Source organism: Tripterygium wilfordii, chromosome 7 (assembly GCF_013401445.1).
Source record: "Tripterygium wilfordii isolate XIE 37 chromosome 7, ASM1340144v1, whole genome shotgun sequence".
NCBI lineage: Eukaryota > Viridiplantae > Streptophyta > Magnoliopsida > Celastrales > Celastraceae > Tripterygium > Tripterygium wilfordii.
This window is the reverse complement of record NC_052238.1, coordinates 5,094,630-5,112,092: the sequence shown is the minus strand read 5'-3', so window position 1 is coordinate 5,112,092 and position 17,463 is coordinate 5,094,630. Positions and strand designations below refer to the sequence as shown.

Sequence of the window (17,463 nt, the reverse complement as noted above, 5' to 3'; positions counted from 1 at the left end):
TGTTCAATCTGGGTTGTGCTTTGTTTTTTTGCAGATCTGGACTCTGGTTCGTTTTTTGCAGAGATGTATCGCTATAGTATCACTATAGTATCACCAACACCAAAAAACCACTAAAATGATGAAACTAGAATGCATACTTCATCTTCCTAACTACTTTTCCTTTCTTGATTTTCTTTTCTTGGTTACCTCTCTTGTTCGTTTTGAAAAAACATTTACAAGTGCAGAGATGTATCACTATAGTATCACGAACACAAAAAATTCATTAAAATGATACAATTGAACCAATATGCATACTTCTTCTTCCTAATTACTTTTCCTTTCTTGGTTTTCTTTTCTTGGTTTGTACATCTCTTGCTCGTTTTGGAAAAACATTTACAGCTGCAGAGATGTATCACTATAGTATCACGAACATCAAAAATCCACTAAAATGACATAATTGAACCAGAAAGACATGTAATGCTATCAAATTTACATTCTAACATTTATATCATCATTTTATGAGCCAAAAATATAAATTGAACACTAAATTGGATCTTCTATTTAAAAGTATCACTATTGTATCACAATTCGTGGAGAGAGAAAATCAAAATTGAGGTTATTTTGGTAAAAGATGATCCACAGTGTACTTTTTTAAAAGGATGTTTTAGTGATTGCACTTTTTTACAATTAAGTATAACCTAGTGTACCGGCCTCCAAAAGTCCCTATTTTATTTTCTTTCGACGTACAGGTCTGGCCCGGTCCGTGACGGCTTGAGCCTAACAATTGAAACTCTTTCGCAGGTCGGGATCCCTCACCCAGCTCGTGAAAGAAAAAGTGGGCCGTCAGCCCCACCCAATTCAAACCAACTTAAATTAAGGGAAAAATCTATTATGTTATTAGGTGGTGTTGGACATTGGGCGTTGGGCTTGGTAGCCCATTATGGGTTTGACCAAGCCCAACCCATGTAACCTTCTCTTATCTCATTAGAGGAATTGTAGGTGGTTAATAGCTAACCACCCCATTCAAATGAGAGGGAAATACTTGGTTGTCTCCCTCCATGTGTGGCCAGTACGACTATTTTTCATAGAATAAAACAAACTTGCATTTTAAACATCTGATATTAATCTAAACTTGGCTTATGAAGTCCGTGCGCATACAAATTTTCTACTTGACGACATGATAAATTGGGTCAAAACTCAGCGTATGACCATAAAAATATTGCTCTCATTAAAAAAGTTGAATTCAATACCTATTGATCATTTCACACCATAAAAATTTATCAACTAAACTATGACCTGGTTATAGAGTCGCATTCTATCTCCATCAAGGATTGCCTTCATTTGTGCTTCACAGTTGTGTGCATTTTATATATATATTTTTTCTTAGTTTTTTTTATGACATCCAATAATTTTTAGAGCCTGTTTGTTTAGGGAGTAGTGGGAAACTCCATCAAATCATTACCTTTAGAAAACTAATAAATCCTCAAAACGTCTTCTTCATCATCAATGTTCATATCAATACAAGAAGCTCACACTTTTAGCTTTAGTATTCAGTCTCCGCAAGCTATTGACTCTGCAAGCTGTTCATGATGCAAAATAAAGTGCAAAAACAATGGATTTAGTGAGTCCTATCATACATCAATTCAGAAGTCAAAAATGATAACTTACAAATAGCTAGATTTCACACCACTCCTGTCACATTAACAGGGCTGTAGAAATCTTGAATATATGTGTCAATGGTCAAGCACATTTACGCAGTTGCATGTGAGAACAAGTAACTTGTGATACTTGGCTTTAGATGATGAGTTGCTGGATTCAAATGGACAGTAATTTGTTACTAGCTATACCATAATGTGTTTATTTGAGATTTCTTCCACTTCTCAACCCCTAAAATTCATGTATTACTGGCATCACATTCTTAATAACGTGTTTTTTTTGGAGAAAAACATTTTGTAATAAATTCACAATTAAGCGTGCTTCTGCGAGAGTATTATTGAGATAAATGACCTCTTGGGAAGACAAAGTTTTACGAGTCCGATGTATTCACGGGAACCTGACAACCCAAAATGGATAATATTATTGATGTGTATATGAGCTGAAAATTCTAATAGAAAACAAAGAGAGATGTTGATCCAAATGGGTTTTGCTACTTTGCTTCAATCAAGTCCTTTACCATCCCCTTTTATCTCGTCCTTTGGCATAGATGATGGATCCCACACAAGATCCATTTGAGTTATACTTAAGACAGCTAGTTAATCACGCGTGCGCTCGAGCACAAGAAGACATTTTTCTCATGTTCATGTCATCTCCTGGCTTACATAGTCACAATTATTGTAGGCATGCATGATGTTATAACCTGCGAATGGGAAACTTTCAATTTGTGCTCTTATCAGTGCTAAGATGATCACATGAAGTGCCTCAGCTTTTTATATTCATAAAAGCATATGACCCACTAATGTAACTATTGGACTAAATACGGTATGCTTTGATGGGCGAGGTCTCTTCATACAAAAGCACACGTCCTCCAATAATTGGCGCTTATACTCTCTCCACTTTCAATCTATTGACTCACCTATTGAAACCACCCCCACCACCTTTAATTTCTGCCTTCTCTGCTGCATTTAAAGCTTTCAATCACTTCGTCTCTTCAGCCCTTTGTATGGTTCTGCTAGCTTGAAAACAACTTTCTTTTTACCATTAATGTCTAATCCACGTATGGCAGAATAATTGTTTAATCAAGTAGTGGAGTAAATTACCAATTTGGGCATAATGTCAAAGAAGTTTTGATTGCAACCTAAAAGGGCAATGCTTGGAATATTTCGTTGCTCAATAGGTTTTGATGGGTTTTGGGGATTGAGTTATTATGGTGGAAGAAATCGGTTCCCCAAATATATTGAGCTCGCACGACTTTATTTTTCTTACACTATCTCACTTAATGTTACTTGTGCCTAAGAAAAGGCCTCTTAGTTAGTTAGTGTGGTGTAGGAACATGAACGTCCCTATATACCACACGATTTGGGTTTCGGTATGTATTGTATGACTCAGAGTAAAAAAGAAAAGGTAGAAACAGTAATCCAACACCAATTTTATGAATTTTCGTTAGTCCAATTTATTTGCACTAATGAATTAGCTAATTGTTGATGCGGTTTTCACTTACCTTTGAGTGCTAACCGACACCAACAGTGGAGGAAGCCTCTGTGGCTCTACACTCCACCCTACGTAGGTGTAATGATAGTGACTCTCTCCCACTGCTACGAGGTCAAGGGTTCGATTCTCATCACCCTCCTACGTAGAGTGGAGTGCAAAGCCACGAGGCTTCCTCCACTGTTGGTGTCAGTTAACGCCCAACGGCCACCGAAAACCGCATCAACACTAATCAAACTATATTTTTCTCTCTTTAGACTAATTTGAATGTTAATGGATTCTTTGACTCTGTCCAAGTCAGTCACTATCTCTATAGACTATAGCTTCAATGTAAATAGGAAAAGTCGTCGATACAGGTTGGAGCATCCATAGAACAACTGTATCTGATACATCCCTTTTTTTTTGTATTCCTTTCCAAAGCCAGAACAGAAGAAGTATCACTTCCCTTGGCACGGAATTTCTAACGTGCTTCAATGCCGCCCTACTTTCCAAACCCTATTCTTCCACGTGTTTCGAATACCATATAATATATTTTGCCCAGTCAGTCACGTTTCTGTTAGTGTAGAATCTAGTAATCAACAGGAATAATTCTCTCCATGAGAGACGCCACGAATTACTTGATAAATAATTAACATTATGCATACGAGTTAACTAGTTGTAGTGTAGTGGCCAAAAATCCACCTTCAAACCACCGCGACGGTTAAGGGTAGTGTTTCTTCACCTGGCTATCATCTCCTTTGTTTTTGGCTCACTGACTTGACTGTCGAACGTTCTTTGGTCGGTTCTCCTAGTGCTTAGAACACGTTTATTCCTTTTTACAGATTGTTACTGTCCCATTGACTTTTCAACGATTGATAGATTCGAGCATCTACACCAACACTTAGTGTGTGTGGTAATTTTAAATGAACAGGACCCCACTACATGGAGCTATTGGGTGGATATTATTAGCTTTGCTTCTATTGATTGACCATTGAAAAAGAAATACTTTGAATGTTACAAGTTTTAGTCTCACTGTTGTTATCTACTATGTTACGAAAAGGACCCAAATTTAGTGGGGTCTTCCTCTATATTTGCCTTCCTTTGTGAACTATAAATTCATCACCCATTGTAGCATCGATGACAAATAACATCTCAAAGAATCCTAAATTTCTACAACATTAAGCTTTTTAAGAGAAACTCCAATTGGGTGTTTTACTTTTTTGTTCTTTCTAGTAGTCTAGATTTGGTCGGTTTGAAGAAGGAACCCTGTTGTGGACCTTGGTGTTTATAAGTCACTGTTTCTTAGCACTTTAATTTGCTTCTCTCTCTCAATTTCTTACAAACCAGAATGAAAGGTACAACTAGGCCTGGTGGTAGAAAGAAGGTCTGCAATTCTAGTGAAGAAGAGAGTCGAGAACTAAGAAGAGGGCCTTGGACTCTTGAAGAAGACACAATGCTCACTCACTATATTGCGCGGCACGGTGAAGGTCGATGGAATATGTTAGCAAAATGTGCAGGTAAAGAGACCAATTATTCAAGTTTATTGAACAAATTATTCAGTTCTTTCTTTCAATTATGGTCTAGACATTATTAACCTTCTTGCTTCTGTTTTTTTTTCAGGGCTGAAGAGAACTGGAAAAAGTTGCAGATTGAGATGGCTGAATTATCTAAAACCAGACATTAAGCGCGGAAATCTTACTCCACAAGAGCAGCTGTTGATCCTTGATCTCCATTCGAAATGGGGCAATAGGTGTGAATTATAGATCATGTTACGTCTACTGATCTACAGTTAATCACAATTTGTCATGTTTATAAGTGTTACTGTTATATATGTATCTTAGGTGGTCAAAGATTGCAGAGCATTTGCCTGGAAGAACAGACAATGAAATCAAGAACTATTGGAGGACAAGAGTGCAAAAGCAGGCACGCCAATTGAACATTGAGTCCAACAGCCAGAGGTTCTTTGATGCTGTCAGGTGCTTTTATGTCCCAAGATTGCTTCAAAAGATGGAACAAACTTCAACTTCCTCTTCTTCATCTTCTTTGACAACAACCCAAACCCAGATGGATGTCTCTCCATCACCAAACTCTACTATAGTTCCTACTTTGTATCCTCCTTGTCCTACCCCAACACCCAAATTGGTACAAGACCCAAATTTTATGATCAGCACAGAAATTTCAATGCCTGCAATGACTGGTCCAAAGACCACTATTTCCACAGATTCCATGACAATAATCTCACAGCAGCCACAAATTCCTGAATACCCAAAAAGTCCACTTTCACTTGGCAATAACTACAGTTTCTACAACCATCCCCCAAGTCTAGATGATCATTGTTACTATGTGGGTAGCAGTAGCTTTGACATGGAGTGCTTCAATGTGGAATATCCCATTTCATCAGATATGGCTAGTCTTTACAATTTACCAACAGAATGGCAGGTGGCACAAGGGAATTGGACAAGTGATGACATGACTGATCCATTATGGAACAATTTGGATGACATATGGCAGCTCAGGGACTTAGAATAGATTGGCATCTAGAGTACTGTACTAGAGTGTGGTGGCCCTGCTATTATTATGCGAAGGGTCCACTAACTGATGATCTTGACATAGACACTGTGTTAATCCTCTTTTTGGCTTTTATAGTACTTTGCTTTAGAGTACCTTGCTTAAAGGGTACATCATCTAGCCTGTTCATGCTGAGTCTAATTTTATGAGCTCAGCGTTTACAGGGGGGAACCAATTATATGAGTCTCGTGGATATTGATGAAGATTATGTAATGTTTTGCTTGCAATTATTCCCAATAAATCAATCGTCTTTCATGAAAATTTTCTCACATGAATAAGAAGTAACAACTTGTCTTTTTATGTGCTGCGCATGGGCTATTTTGACTTCCATGAACAATTTTATTCATAGGGGCATTAGACTTACTAAAAATTTCATATCAGAATTTTCCAGGGCCTAAGGCCTCCCTATAGCCAGTTCTACTGCCAATCTGAGTCCTTGTATATGGAGACCACCAACTCGTGCAGATTATAAATTATAAACTAAATGTTGATGGTGCGGCGTGTTAGACTGAGGGGGTTGTTGGAGTGGGTGTTGTGTTGAGGGATAAAGATGGTCAAGTGATATTGACGTTCTCTGAGTTCATACAGGTGCCTTCGAACCTATTACAGTTGAGGTTCTGACAATCTTAAAGGGCTTACAAATTTGTGGGGAGTGTGATTTTCGTAATATCGAAGTGAAGACTGACTCGTCCATCTTGGCTGCTGCCTTAAATTCAAATGAATACCATATGGCCTCATTTGGTCACTTCCTAGAATCTATTAGAGAGGTGGCGGCCTTGTTAGGCTTGGTGAGTTATCACCATGCCTCACGAAAATGTAAGCGTGCGGCTCACTATCTTGCTCGACGATCGCTGGAGTTTTCGGATGGATTCAGAGTTTGGCTTGAAGAACTTCCTAGTTTTCTTGTTTCAATTATAAATGATGACTCTGTATCATCTAATGTCGATTTTTCTTCTTGAATGAGATGACTTCTTTCTGATCAAATTGCAACTAACCACAAGAACAATGAGCAAATTCTTACAGCTCTCAACACACCCATTTTCTGGAAGGAAATCGGAAGTTATGTCCTAGTGCTAACCAAAAGGAAGGAAAACATCAAAGGTAGGTGTATAGTCAATTCAAGAAATGATGGAGAGAGAGATGACTAACACATTGATGAAAAAGTGGTGTGACTTCGATTTAATATTTTCAAATAAGGGGTACGACGTTTGGTTAGTAGGCAAAACAAGGCTAAGAGAATTAGTGTGCGAGAGGAGAGAAGAATAAATCATGTTTATTGGAAGAAAGAAGGAAAGACCATAAGTCTTCAATCATTGGCAAAGTTGAACTAAAGAACTAATACATTCTTCGCAAGTAACCAAAAAACAAGCGTTATCAAACAATTTTAAAGGCAAAGTTCAACAAAAACTTGTTATTCGAACATCAGAATCCCTCTCTAAATCTCATTACCTCTCGTTTTAAAAAATATTATTCTCACTCCAAGTCAGATCTAGTATTTTGAAGGTGAAAATTTCGAACATCAAGGCAAACCCCTCAATTCAATTGCAATGGGATTTATAAAAGATTTTTGCTACCAAACAATGACTTCATACTTGACTGTATTGTTGTTCTTTGGAGGTTGATGAAAGATAAAAGTGTAACACAGACTAGGATTTTGGAAGGATAAGGCTACAGAGTTCATAGGCAAAAATCATAATGTGATGAGGCTCTATCATGGAACAAGTCCCACCCCAGTTGGGTTCGTATTTGTTCCTGTAGACTACAATCTCACTATCTCAGAATATTAATATAAGCAAAGAAAACATCTACATTACCACAAAACAGAGTAAAGAGTACACATATGGAAAACATTTTTATCGGGTATCCCCAAGGGAACATCTAATATAGAAGAAGCTCAAAAAATGAAAGAGTAATTTACAATTTATTAGAATGCTCGTCATGACTAATATTATGGCTCACATTTTCTGCACATTGATGCTTACATCTGCTTTTTAACAACCTTACCAAAGTATTTCATGTTAATAGAGAGTTGAAAGGAAAAAAATTCAAGCCCCTATTAAAATGGGAGGGTTTAACCAACATATATTCGGCAGGAAAAATAATAATAAAATGATTGGGGAATGGGAAGGTCCATACAGGCAAGGTTGTCAAGGAACATCACATGTATCATTCCCCGCAAGCAAGATAAACAAATTGATATTCTCATGAGCTTCTAAGAAGCTGGTAAATTTTTTCCAGACACCTTGAAAACTACATCCACATATAAGATTTAAATGGTTCTTGTACAAACTGATCGAGAGTGCAAACACAAAGTCTGTCGTAATAGAAGTTTTGAATGACTTTCTTAATGTTAAATACACTGTATGATAAAACATAAGTATTGCTACTTACCACTTGTATGACTCAAGCTCAGCTTCCTTGTGCATGGAGCTACCTTCCACCCTTGCCATAACTATCTCGCAGGGTAACTGTTCGATTGAAGACGAGTTTCTCCGAAGTTGAGTCCTTATCAACAACAAAGTAGCCTGCAATTCCAGATTTAAAACAAAGATTATTTAATTGCAAGACCAAGGATGTGTTTCCAAAAGAGAGAATCTGTATCTATCCTATTACTGTTCATGTGCAACCATAGTCCAGTTATTATTACAATAACCCAACAGACAAAATCACTGATAAAAAAGTACAAAAGCCGGCTTTCACCCATAAAAACCACATAAATCTGAATATCAAATCTCCTACACCATACAGAGCTCGCCATGCATGCTAATGTCCCCATCATTTGGCTAAAAATTCATTCTCCCATATTTTTCCAAAAAAAAAAAGAAAAAAAAGAGAGAGAGAAATTAAAATTCCAGAAGAGAGCTACTTTTGCAGATTATCGTTAATTGCCCATATGAAACACATATTATCTAGTATCCCCTTCTCAAGCAATGTCCATTCAACCCTCACATTGGACAAGGTTTTCATGGCCATCGGATATTAAAACTAAACCTGAAATAAAGTGCAAATGATTCCTTCAAACTGTACTGACATCCACCCAAAACATAAGTAGAAAGTAGAATATCCCAACTAGACAGAGGGTTTAAAAATACCAAGCCTCTCAAACTGATAGCTGTCCCCAACAGCAGCACTCTTTAGTGATGGCAAGGCATATGCATCAGGTACTATGACCTTTGACGCTGGATTCAGATCAGCAAGCCAATCATCTAGTTCAGCAGGATTCTGATTTGAAAATTAGGAAACATGTCAATGTATAGGTCCACTATCTAAATTGTGTAGGGGAAATTTTAAAGAAAGACATATTCATCACAATTGCATACCTCCGAATTAAAAAGTTTTTCAAACAATCTGACTTCCACCTTTAGTGGATCAGACCCAGGTGAAGGTTCAGCAACCCAGTGAAGTACCCCCTGTGTAAAATAAGGGGCGCAAAATAAATTTACCAAGAAACCAAATAAATTATTTGACTCATCCATTCAACAAAAAAATCAGTATCATTAACACAATGAGAATAGATACCTTAGGCTTTGTACTTTTGGAAGGATCATACTCGGCATGGATCTCAAGAACAGTCTCTTTATTCTCAGAAAATACTACATTTGTACACTTTATTGGAAAAGCATACCTGCACAAACGAAGCTGTTCTTATTTTGACTCATAATGGACTCAACTATTACACGAATAAGGACTTGAAATATCTACATACCTGAGCAGGACAGATTTACCAGGAGCAAGCCCATAATAATCTTTTGAATCTTTCATCCGGAAATCAGAGTGCTCAATGTATATGATATTAGAAAAGGGTACCTAATGTGAAATCAGGTAAAGCAATGGGCAATGCAAATATTAAATACCCGTAGCACTGTCTTATTTCATACTGAGCATACTTTTATTTCATACTGTACATATAGTTTCCAGTCTAATCCTCATATCAAGCACAAAGTGAATAGGATAATTTATTTATAATTTTGAAACAAGTACCAAGAATAAATTAAAAGATAAACAAAATGATTTCCAACACCTATTAAACCATTTGAATGCTAATAAGATCTAACCAATTAGTGGCTGGGTTAACTAGGATTAAATACATAGGTTTACTGCCACATGGTGATCAAGGAACAAGGTGATAGTTGATCATCCAGAGTCAATCTCAACTGTTTGGATAGAGTATTTCATCCCAATTCTCAACCATTGATTGTTACCAGGAAGTCTTCTTAATTAAAAAAGAAAAGAATTCCAGATAAAAACTTAAACCATTGCTTAGAGTTCTATAGAGACCTTGTAAGTTGCATCCTCTGCTTGAGCATCAGGCCATTTCTTTGCATCAAGATCCCTAATATTGCCGGATTCTAGATTGGTAATGACTACCTGACAACACGAGGACGGAGCAAAATGATTCATTTATAGATTAGTAAATAAAAAAGGGGGGAGTGAGGGAGAGGATCTGCACCTTGAGAGGATGTAGCACGACCATTGTGCGAGGTGCTGTTTTGTTTAGCTCTTCCCTTATGTGATATTCAAGACGGTCCAAACGTATCAGACTACAATCACTACAACACAACATAAAGTAATGTTTTGGACAGCAGAGCATGGTAAGTGTGATTTGTCTATTCTGTCATTGTTCTGTTGGTCAAACCATAAACCCAAAAAAAATCATGTACACTGACCTCCTAGTAATTCCAATTCCTCGAACAAAAGCATTGATTGAAGTTGAAGTCACACCCCTACGTCGTAAACCGGCCAAAGTCATAAGACGAGGGTCATCCCAACCATCAACATAATTGTTGGTCACCAAAAGATTTAGCTGCAAATTATCCCACAGTCAAGAAACATGTATCGCAGAAAATAAAATAAATAATAAGATTATGTTGAAGACTCAAATGTACAGAAAAGAAAAGGAAAAGAAAATCAGAAGCATCAGTTACCTTTCGCTTAGACATGACAGTATTGGTGACATTCAGTCTTGAGTACTCCCACACAAAAGGTTGGTAAATGCCCAGTGCATGTAATAACCAGTAGTATGAAGCGCGTCGTGTCTCAAATTCAAGAGTACAGAGCTGCATAAAAGGTGAACAGCAGCAATGACACTTTAAACACCAAATACTGACTGTATGGAAACAGAAATTAGAGGCTGAATAATGCAGAGTTCACATGGCACACAAGAGCATGCAATTAAATTGAACTCCTGAGCATAAACAGAAATGAACTTGCGTGTGTAGAAAAGTTAAGCATTGCTACACAGAGCCATATGAAAATTCTGGAATATGAGATTATCAAGCTCAGGGCTGCCGGCAGAATAAGCAAACAATATCATTTGTCAAAGTTGACTGGATCAAGATTCGTGCTTGGCATGACAAGATGCTCAAAAGTATCTCCCGTAACTAGAGCCAAATCATTCGCACTGAGTAATAAAGTATTAACATCCATGAGTGACCAGACAAACGATGTTTTGAAGCAGCCATGTGAAATCCTAATGAGTAATGAAGGCAATAAGAAGGAGAGTTCAACAACTGGAATCTCCATCAATCAGGAAATTCAGTGTCCAGGAATCACTTCTACGTTACTGCAACCTAGTGCATGCACATAAGTGGTCAAGCTAGACCAAACAACAACAAACTGTGTAACTCCATGCACCTTTGGCAAGTGGCAACTAAAAGCCCTTGGCCAATCTAAAAAGAATCAAAAAGCACAACAGATATTTCTCACAAACAAACAAAGAAACAACAAAAACCAAGTCAGATTAGCCCAATTGATTCTTTAATCAACAACAGAATATCTGCAACAGAAGATGAACTGTGCTATCTGCACTTCTTTTATTATTTAAGATATGACATCAAACAGATGCGTCGGGCAATCATAGCTAGAAACAGATGAGTTCTGAAGATGTCAAACAACTGAATAGTCATAAACCCAGCTTGAAATAATAAAATGAAAAATGATAAACTGTAGAAGAATATGTAGCATACCGAATGTGTGACATTCTCAATAGAATCAACGATGCAGTGCGCATAATCATAACTCGGATATATACACCACTTGTCCCCTGCATGTGGATGAGGAGTAAACTGTACAAAAATAGCAAGCCCTTCACGATACAGTAACTGGAGAAGTTACTCAGCTGAAAATGTAAAATAAATTGCTTTCACCTTGATCCGATAAGCAATGAGGTCATACATGTTGTAGTTATCACTCTGCATGTCTTGCTTCATTCTGAGTGTTGCTTTGCCCTCCTCGATCATGCCTTGCCTCATTTCTTCAAAAAGATTCAAAGATTCTTTGATTGGTCTATCCCTCCAAGGACTATTCATCTTCTTCTCCCTGTACTCCTTGATCTCCTCAGGGCTCTACATATAGGATACGCTATACCAGTTGACTAAATTATATACTTATATCAATCAGCTCATAGACCGAGTTCCATGAAATTTAAGATATCATTACTAGGATGAAAAACAATTGGAGAGCAGAATAATTTTGGAAATCGCAAAACTCCAAACTAAATAATATCAATTAATGCAACTTTAGTGCAAGTTCCCCAAGAACATTCGTAGGACTAAAAAAATGATATGCTTAATGAATCAAGTAGCACCAACCTGATGGTCAACATAAGCATGACCCCTTCGTATCAGGTCTACAGCATATTCATATAGATCTTGGAAATAGTCACTTGTGTATGTAATCTGCAAAAAGAAAGAGGAAAATGTTGCAAACTGGAGAGAGTACGAAAAATGAATACCAACAGCACTCAAACTATGTGAAAAAATTTAGACCTTGTAAGGCTCCCAACCCATCCACTGGACAATTTCTTCAATATGATCAATGTACTCTTTCTTTTCAGCTTCGGGGTTAGTATCATCAAACCTGACAAGGTAACCTGTCAAAACCCAGAACACAATAGCACTGTTCCATTCCAAGTCATTCCGAGGAAGTACTCAGAAAATTTATGAGTACCCTGCAAGGTAAGTTACTCCTTCCTTCTCCTATTATAACTCAATTAAATCCAAGGCAGAGTAAACATTTGGTAAAATCCGAGGAAGCAACTGAGAGAATAAAATCATCAAGAAATTATTACTTGATAGGAATTGAACCCATAATGGCCAAAAAAAAAGGAATTCATGTAGTGTATTCCCATTGGTTTCTCTAATGGATTCATATAGCCGACCACAAACAATTTGGGACAAGGAACAGATGATGAAGAAATAATAGTCAAGCATACAGTTCTAGGAAAGAGACTAAAGAAAAAATCTAACTATGCATACCATTGAATCCTTTCTAACAGTTAATTTCCACTTACTCATCTAGTTGAGAATATCATGGTTAAGAGAATAGCACAACGAGGCTGTTTTGCCATTGTAAAAGATTCATATTTTGTTGTGGGTTTAAAATAGATGAGTGATGATCATCAAATCAAGCAACATAGGGAAGCAGAATTTGATCCTCAAAGACAAAAATACCAAAAGACTCACTGTAACATATTGGAAACAAGATAAAAGTCCTCACCTCAGGTAGCAATGTCCACCTCTCTCCTTTGCCAGGCCAAAGTCAACAAACATTGCCTGAGAAGAATTTCATAAAACGGCAAGCTAGTCAAAGCAAAAATTAAATCTCAGACCATTTTTCACCTTTCTGATAGATGATACCACAGCTTATTACAATAAAATCACCTTAGCATGACCAATATGCAAATATCCATTTGGTTCGGGTGGGAAACGAGTGAAAACCTTTCCCCCTGTTGCTTTTAAGTGCTTGTCCAACAATTCCCTCGTATTGCTACACCTCAGCACAAAGCCATCACTGAAAAATACTTCTGTATGAACCTAAAAAAGCACAAGAATCTATCAGAATATTCAAACCAATAATCCTGCAATCAACAATACAAGGGGGGTAGGGGGAGTGAGCAACTCTTAGGTATCGACCTTATAGTTTTCCTCTGGTTGAGGGAATATCAGAAAAGGATTAAGGTCTTCCTCAGACAGCGGTGCTGGAGCAATATCAGCAACTGTTTTCTCCTATGTAAGTTCAAATTGCAAGGAGACATTACGCTTCAAGTCAAAAATGGAAGCAAATATTACATTAAAAAAAGTTCTCACCTCAACTTTAGCAGGCTTTTCCTTCTTTTTTTTGGAAGGTTTTTCATTGTCAGCTTCAGTCCTTTCACCTAGTAATTCTTTTAATTTTGCATCTATGAGATGCTGTCACAGAAAGGCACGGAAAGCAGAGCAACTTTCAACAAACAAAACCTACCGTACATTTCTACAGAATAAGATGCCAGAAAGCAAATAAGGAAAACAAAGAACAGAAAAGGCAAACCTTGACAATCTTTGGATCTGCCCAAGGATGCCTCTTACGAAAGAGGCTGAATAAATCACCCACTGGAGACAAATTGATAGAATGTAAAGCAAAAAGATGATAATTTGAATGAAAAACAAAAACAAAGCATAAAATTCAAAATCAAACGAACACGGAACCCGGCATGCAAGCATGTTAAACATGCACAAATTGATCGTAGCTGGTATGGTAGAAGCAAACATCAACTACTTTGATAGAATATTAAAGGTCAAAATTTTGTAGACGGGAAATCACTTCACGCCACAAGAGACGCCAATATCTGGGCAGAAATCTTAGCTCGTTGGGCCCTTAAGTCCAAGTGGGAGGGATGTATTCCCTCGTAAAGTTCTGATATTATGGATGCACTTTTGAATGACGTAGCTACAAATTCTATCAGAGGAGATTTCTCCAAACAAACTTTCGGTCTTCTGGTGCTCCTGGTTGAGTTCCTTGTTAGTTCGTAGATGTTTCTTCCTTCCTGGTTGTCTTGTTTCCAGGAAAGGCTTACTAACGAAAAAGAGAGGGTGCTTTTGTTCATGTGAGTGTGTTTGTACGTCCGGGCAAGAGAGATAGTAAAAGGTCAGCAATTCAACCTCCCTTCTCCCAAACAAGGTCAGCGCCCATGATACAATAATGAAAGCAAAATGAATATATGCATGTCAACAAAAGTAAGTAAAAAAAATTCCAAAGAACTGTTAATGGTAATAATACCCCATGGTCTAAAAGTCTAAAATGCATAATGGAGAAAACAACTCAAATAAGCCTTCAACCTCATGAAATCCAACACTAACCATTTGTCCGATAACGGTGCTCCAAAATTGCTTTCCTTTTCTCTTCAAATATTTCATTGACAGTCCTTTCAATTTCTTCTGCCGAAACTTCAACCCCTGCTTGTAAGCAATTTGAAGTTATTAACTTCCACATCTCCAGAAGGTAACACGGAAATTCAGCAAATGCATATGAATTCCACAAAAAACATTACTATAAAAAATTGCAACCAAATGAAAGAGCAAGAGAATATCCTCCACAACTTCAAGATAGGAATGGTAGCTCAAAAATAAAATTAAAAAAAGAAGAAGAAAACTTACAAGAGCCAGCATAATAAAATTTCAATACACTCAATCCAAATCATGACTAATTTCATCATACCTACACCACATGATTCTTCAAATTCATCCAGCTTTAAATTTTCGGGACCAATACCCAAAAAAAATGAAAATGCTGCATCTAGCTGTGCTGGAGTTTTAATCTGCAGAAATATTAACTACATGAGATTGATAGAACAAATGGGCATTTCAAAGCTAAAAAATATCAACCCAAAAAAAATCACTATCTATGGATACCTAGCCCCAGAAAACCACTGATTTTGCTAAGAGAAACTAAATGTCTCAGTCAAAATGAAAAATTCATTACCCAAACTGAAATTAGAGAGAGAAAAAAATAGTTCCTTAACCTTCGAGGATACAATGTACTGCAACAAAGTTCGGCGATGTACAAGTGCATTAGCTGGGAACTTTGTAGCAACCTGTGAATCATAGAGAACGCACTTCTTAGGATATATAATTCATACTTTGAGAGATGCGAATTTAAAGTGTAACTAGAGTTACCAGTGCATGGCATAAAAGACATGACAACTTAATGGGAAAAAATAAGAGGAAAAGAATTCCAAAGAAAAGTGCTAGAGACAAGCACATCCAAAAAAGAAATATATGAGAACTCTTCTACCGTGTATAGTAGATTTCCAGTTGTCCGGGAGCATCCATCGCTGACACCAGCCTGATTATAACAAAAAAGATACATAATGACCAAATTCATATATACGTAAGGAAATACTAGACAGGAACAAATTTGGAAGAAATTGGATATCAGATACTATGGAGACAAATAAAACATTAAAAAATTAAATGAATGGGAAAATTTGTCTTTCCTATTGTACAGAATGAGTCTGTTTCAGTTCTGTTTCTTAATATTTTTTCCTTTCGATGATTTGTGTAGGTGAATCATTTTTCAGAGTTTTTCTGTATCTTTTTACTTACAGATAAACTACGATTTATTAGACAAGATGTAGCTAGGGCAGACAAATTCAAATTTAACTTATATGCAATAAGAAAGAGAGAGAACATATAGAAACTAGCACTAGTCCCAAGTCTCCATTGAAGAAGAAACCACCAAGCAAGCCAGACATACCGCAGGAAAAATCTAAACCCCTCAAGCACGCGGTCTTCCCCATGCAATTCCAGTTCCTCTCCAAAAACACCTAATCAAACATCCCCAACACCAATGCCCTCATCCCCAATCTCAATTTCATCCTCATTAGTCCTTTATTTCCCCGAAGCAAACAATGAACAAACAGATAAGTATCGAGTTGAGTACCTCGGTAATAACGGTAGTGAGATTACCGGTGACCTTCTTGTTTGCGACAGTGTTTTGCGCAGTTCGCTCATCCAGTCCAATCTTCAAGAAAAGCTCAAGTGTTTTCTCCGAGCTCTCGTCTTTCCCCATTGTGTTAGGAAACGAGAGAGCCTAGCTCTGGCGAGACTGCGTTCTGTGCGTGCGAAGGGGAGGCTGTGTATGTACACTCAACCGGTTAGAGAACGCGATAAGCAAAACCTAGATTTTTAAAGGCGAAGGAATCGGCTTGCGTTACTTTCAAATACGGGCCGGGAACCCACCGGACCTGAAAGCGAATTTTCAAAACGTCAGATTCTTCGGCCAAGAATATTTTTGGATTCATTGTGAAGACTGGAGCGACGACGGAATCAGCAATTGTGGGGCCAGACTTAGCTTGGGCTTCAAGGTCAAGCAAATACATTGAAACCCTACACGAAACTTCTAGCTAGTTGCGACTTGCGTGCCACGAATTGGGCTACTGGGCTTTTCTTATTGGGCTTGAGGACTCACTTTAGATGCTCGACATATCAGAGGACTTGTGGGCCCAAATGGCCATGGCCCATGGAACACTATTAATGTGGTGACCCATTCATTAACCAGATCCAACAAAAAAAGTCTGTCAATTGTTGTATCCTGGGAGATGCCAAATGGGTGTCTTTAATAGCAACATGACTTGAGTGGACAGACAACATGTGCCCAGGAATGAACATTCGACACACTGACATGTCAGTCCTCTTCTCTCTTTAAACCATGCTGGATCTCACATTTTCTTTTCTAAATTTCTCTGGCCACATCAAATTACAATTTACATTGAATTTATGTGTGCTAAAACAAGCTTTGGTAACTAAAATATTTGTCATCTTCCAAATCTATGATTCAATCTTCAAACGTTCCAACTTAATATTTTAAAGTCTAAATTTGTCCCAACTAGTCACTTTGGGCATATTTTTGACTTTCCGACTATCAACCCGCTTACGTTGATGGTGATCCAATGTCGTTATGTTCATAACAAGTAGGTGGCATGGTTTAAGCAACTGGGTATTTGCATAGAAAATCAAAAGGTGAAGGAGAGAGGAT

General features: G+C 37.5%; 2 protein-coding genes across 2 annotated transcripts; one reads left to right on the top strand and one right to left on the bottom strand.

The window, feature by feature from the left end:
• The first annotated feature begins 4,250 nt into the window (after window positions 1-4,250).
• On the top strand, window positions 4,251-5,786 carry LOC120002383 (transcription factor MYB62-like). The gene is made up of 3 exons (XM_038851128.1): window positions 4,251-4,619; window positions 4,723-4,852; window positions 4,944-5,786. Exons 1-3 carry the CDS (start codon window positions 4,451-4,453, stop codon window positions 5,629-5,631), a joined length of 987 nt encoding a protein of 328 aa, XP_038707056.1. The 5' UTR covers window positions 4,251-4,450; the 3' UTR covers window positions 5,632-5,786.
• Window positions 5,787-7,869: 2,083 nt separating this feature from the next.
• Window positions 7,870-16,773, bottom strand: LOC120001210 (glutamine--tRNA ligase, cytoplasmic-like). The gene is made up of 24 exons (XM_038849430.1): window positions 16,643-16,773; window positions 16,369-16,560; window positions 15,721-15,771; window positions 15,449-15,520; window positions 15,145-15,244; window positions 14,787-14,882; window positions 13,978-14,039; window positions 13,758-13,859; window positions 13,584-13,676; window positions 13,332-13,484; window positions 13,168-13,223; window positions 12,438-12,528; window positions 12,261-12,347; window positions 11,817-12,014; window positions 11,637-11,735; window positions 10,596-10,727; window positions 10,338-10,474; window positions 10,121-10,220; window positions 9,949-10,038; window positions 9,377-9,477; window positions 9,190-9,295; window positions 8,991-9,080; window positions 8,763-8,892; window positions 7,870-8,195 (listed from the first exon to the last, which is right to left on the bottom strand). The coding sequence occupies exons 2-24, from the start codon at window positions 16,495-16,497 to the stop codon at window positions 8,101-8,103; spliced, it is 2,370 nt and encodes a 789-aa protein (XP_038705358.1). The 5' UTR covers window positions 16,498-16,560; window positions 16,643-16,773; the 3' UTR covers window positions 7,870-8,100.
• Between the last annotated feature and the right edge of the window lie 690 nt (window positions 16,774-17,463).